The sequence below is a fragment of the Benincasa hispida genome, chromosome 11 (assembly GCF_009727055.1).
Source record: "Benincasa hispida cultivar B227 chromosome 11, ASM972705v1, whole genome shotgun sequence".
Lineage (NCBI taxonomy): Eukaryota > Viridiplantae > Streptophyta > Magnoliopsida > Cucurbitales > Cucurbitaceae > Benincasa > Benincasa hispida.
Window position 1 is genome coordinate 78051054 of NC_052359.1, and position 3124 is coordinate 78054177.

Sequence of the window (3124 nt, forward strand, 5' to 3'; positions counted from 1 at the left end):
TCATTTTATAATTTTCGTAAATTTAAACATGAGTAGCTAGAAACTAATATTTAATATTTCTGTTAGGGATATTTTTGTAATTTAACACGTAAATATCTCATATGGCAACGTGTAAGAATCCACGACCAGAACACCCATGCGGCTATACGTCAAAATTTTCTGATCTACTTGTGATTAGATTAATTATATTATTGGACTTCATTATTGAAAAGTAAAAAAAAGAAATAAATAAAAAATAAAAAATAAATAACATATAACGCGTCCACATTTAGAGCCACAAGATGAAGAAAAAAACAATTCGCAATTTACATTACGCATCAAATAACTTACTCCTTTTTTTTTTTTTTAGTTTCAAAATATTTGGAGAAATGCTATTGGCCGTCAGCTGGATCTAACTTTTCTTAATATTTTATTTATGCTATTTTAAAAAGATTACATATTTTAATCTACTTTACACAAAAAAGGGCAGCTAATAATGTTGTATATTATATGAGAACAATCGTATTAGGTATGGATTTGAAGTTATTTTGAGAATAATTTTGATATATATAAAGTTAATTTGAAAGATACGGTAGCTTTTTCTTAAGTTAAATGACGAATAATTATTGCCAATGTTGGTTAGACATTAATCTCATTTTATAGATTCAGTCCTCTTATCAATGTAATATAATATTATTATATATTTGGTGTAAGTTCAAAACGATTAGTTGGAAAAGAAAATATTAATATAGGGTCAGAATTGCATTAATTTTTTTTAGGAACAAGTTTAGTGCTTTCAATTTTTTTTTTTAATTTTATAAAGGCAATAAACAAAACAAATAAACATAATATACAACAAGCATATCTCAATGTTATTTTTATTTCAAAGATTGAAATGTGTAATTTTATTTGAACACCAAAATAATAAAAGTGGTCAATTTTATTTTACTATTTTATCAAAAAAGAAAGTTTCCACCTTTTGCATGCATTGCATGCATGAAAATGGTGGTAACGTGGGATACACTTTTTCTACCTAAGTATCAACCAAAAAAAAGGACTAAATTAAGAGAAAATCCTGAGGTTCATATTCTAAGCAAGAAAATAGTGAGTTCAGAGGCTGCATTTCCATCAGGGTTAATCATAAACAAAGCTTCCGAGTCAGCACTTCCAACAACTCGTTCAAACTCGGCTCTCATATACACTAATGCACCCAGTTCCGAGCACCCGGCTCCAGCTTTTGTTCCATCATGGAGCACCGGAATGACGCCAGCTCCAACGGACACGCTCCGAATGGTGTTGAGGACGTGTCGGTCATATGCCTCGCACGTGCGAGAGAGGGCAAGACCGGATTCCGTTCCGTTGCAGTACATGGTCCAGGAGGGGTGCTGGAGGAGCTTTGTGGGTCGTGCTCGGCCGGGGAGTTTGTGGGAGTGGAGGGCGATGCGGAGGACGCCGGAGGACATCTCTGTAAGGAGAGTAGTGGTAGAGATGTGGAGATGGAGAAGTGTGAGAGGTTCGGAACGAGGGTCGAGCTGGAGGGAGAAGGTGACATGGCCATGGCGGTGGCCAAATAGGGTGCCGGTGAGCTTGCGGGGGAGAGTGACGAGAGAGAGGGCATTGCGGCGGTGGAGGAGGAAATGGAAGAGGGAGTGAAGGAGGGAGGAGGGCCTGTGAGAAGAGGTGGTTGAGTAAGAAGGCTTGGGAACAATGGCTGTGTCTGTGGAGCTGGTGGATCTGCCCAGACTACTCAGCTCAAGGTGGCGGTGTTGTTTCATTTTTTACGGCGGAGAACGGCGAGGAGAGATAAAGAGAGACGGCGCCGGTGGGCTGTTGAAAGGGAGAGGAAGCAACAAAAGGAGTGGGAATGTAGTGTGTTATTGTGTCATATGGAAACATTCAAAGAGGTGGAGGTAACATATATATATATATACAGCAAAATTCAAGCGCACCAGAAAAAAAACAAACTTTGAAATAATAATAATAATCAGGTTACTCAGTGGCACCCTGTGATTTGGCCACAAGATTAGGCTTGCAAAAAACAAAATTGTTTTATGGGTTCTAATTGGAAGAATTAGAATTCCAAATTAAGTCCTTCTAGGTTAGATAAATTAAATTTTAGAAAAAGGAGATCTTTAAATAAATTTCCGTAATGTTTAGAAATAGGAAAATTTCATCAAATAACCCAAAAAGCAAAAAACTTTTCTATGGACGACCTCTTTTGGCTCATGGTATAAATCAAACTCTATTTTTTTTTATTCAAATTGAATCTCTCCTTAAATGAGTGAGAGATACTTTATTTATAGGAAAAATGTTTACACATGCGTTGAATAATAGCTAATTAACATGTAACTAACTATTTTTAGACTAATTCTTATTCTAACTTGCTTACGAATGTTTCTCAATACACCATATTTTACCCCCTAAGATTCAGACTCGACCTCAAAGCTATCTTGATGCTAGTTGGAATTCACCAGGGGCAAAATAAGATTTCAAATCTGCTACATTGAAAACTAGATTGATGTGAAGGTCTAGCGGTAGTAGCTCACTGCGATAAGCATTAGAACCATATCTTTGTAGGATTTAAAAAGGTCCCAGTTGTCTGTCTTTTAGCTTGTTGTATGTTCTAATTGGAAATCTTGTCTAGCACAAGTGGATCAATACAAGGTTCCCCTCTTTGAAATTGACTTCTCTTCTTGGTTTGTCTTTAGTTTCCTTGTAAGACTTTGTGGTCCTTTCTAAATGGTCATGTACTTCTCGATGCCCTTTTTCTATTCTTTCAATCATACTTTCAACTTCAAGGCTAACATCCACAAATGAGGGTAAGTTGGCAAGGTCAAATGTGAGTCTAGGAGGTAGAGTGTATACTACTTTGAAGGGGCAGCTTCCCGTTGATCTATTCTTTATGTTATTAAAGGAAAACTTCGCTTGAAAAAGGGAAAAATCTCATTGCTTTGGTCTTGATCCACTTAAGCATCGTACAATATTTTCCAAGGTTCTATTGGCGATTTTTGTTTGGCCGTCAGTTTGTGGATATGAAGTGGTGCTAAACTTCAAGTTAGTTTCAAACTTCTTCCACAAAATACGCCAAAAATGACTAAGAAATTTCATGTTCCTATCTGAGACAATTGATTTAGATACTCCATGA

General features: G+C 36.3%; 1 protein-coding gene across 1 annotated transcript; it reads right to left on the bottom strand.

The window, feature by feature from the left end:
- Positions 1 to 1061: 1061 nt before the first annotated feature.
- LOC120089887 (protein MIZU-KUSSEI 1) lies at positions 1062 to 1754 on the bottom strand. Its single transcript, XM_039047313.1, has one exon. It carries the CDS (start codon positions 1752 to 1754, stop codon positions 1062 to 1064), a length of 693 nt encoding a protein of 230 aa, XP_038903241.1.
- Between the last annotated feature and the right edge of the window lie 1370 nt (positions 1755 to 3124).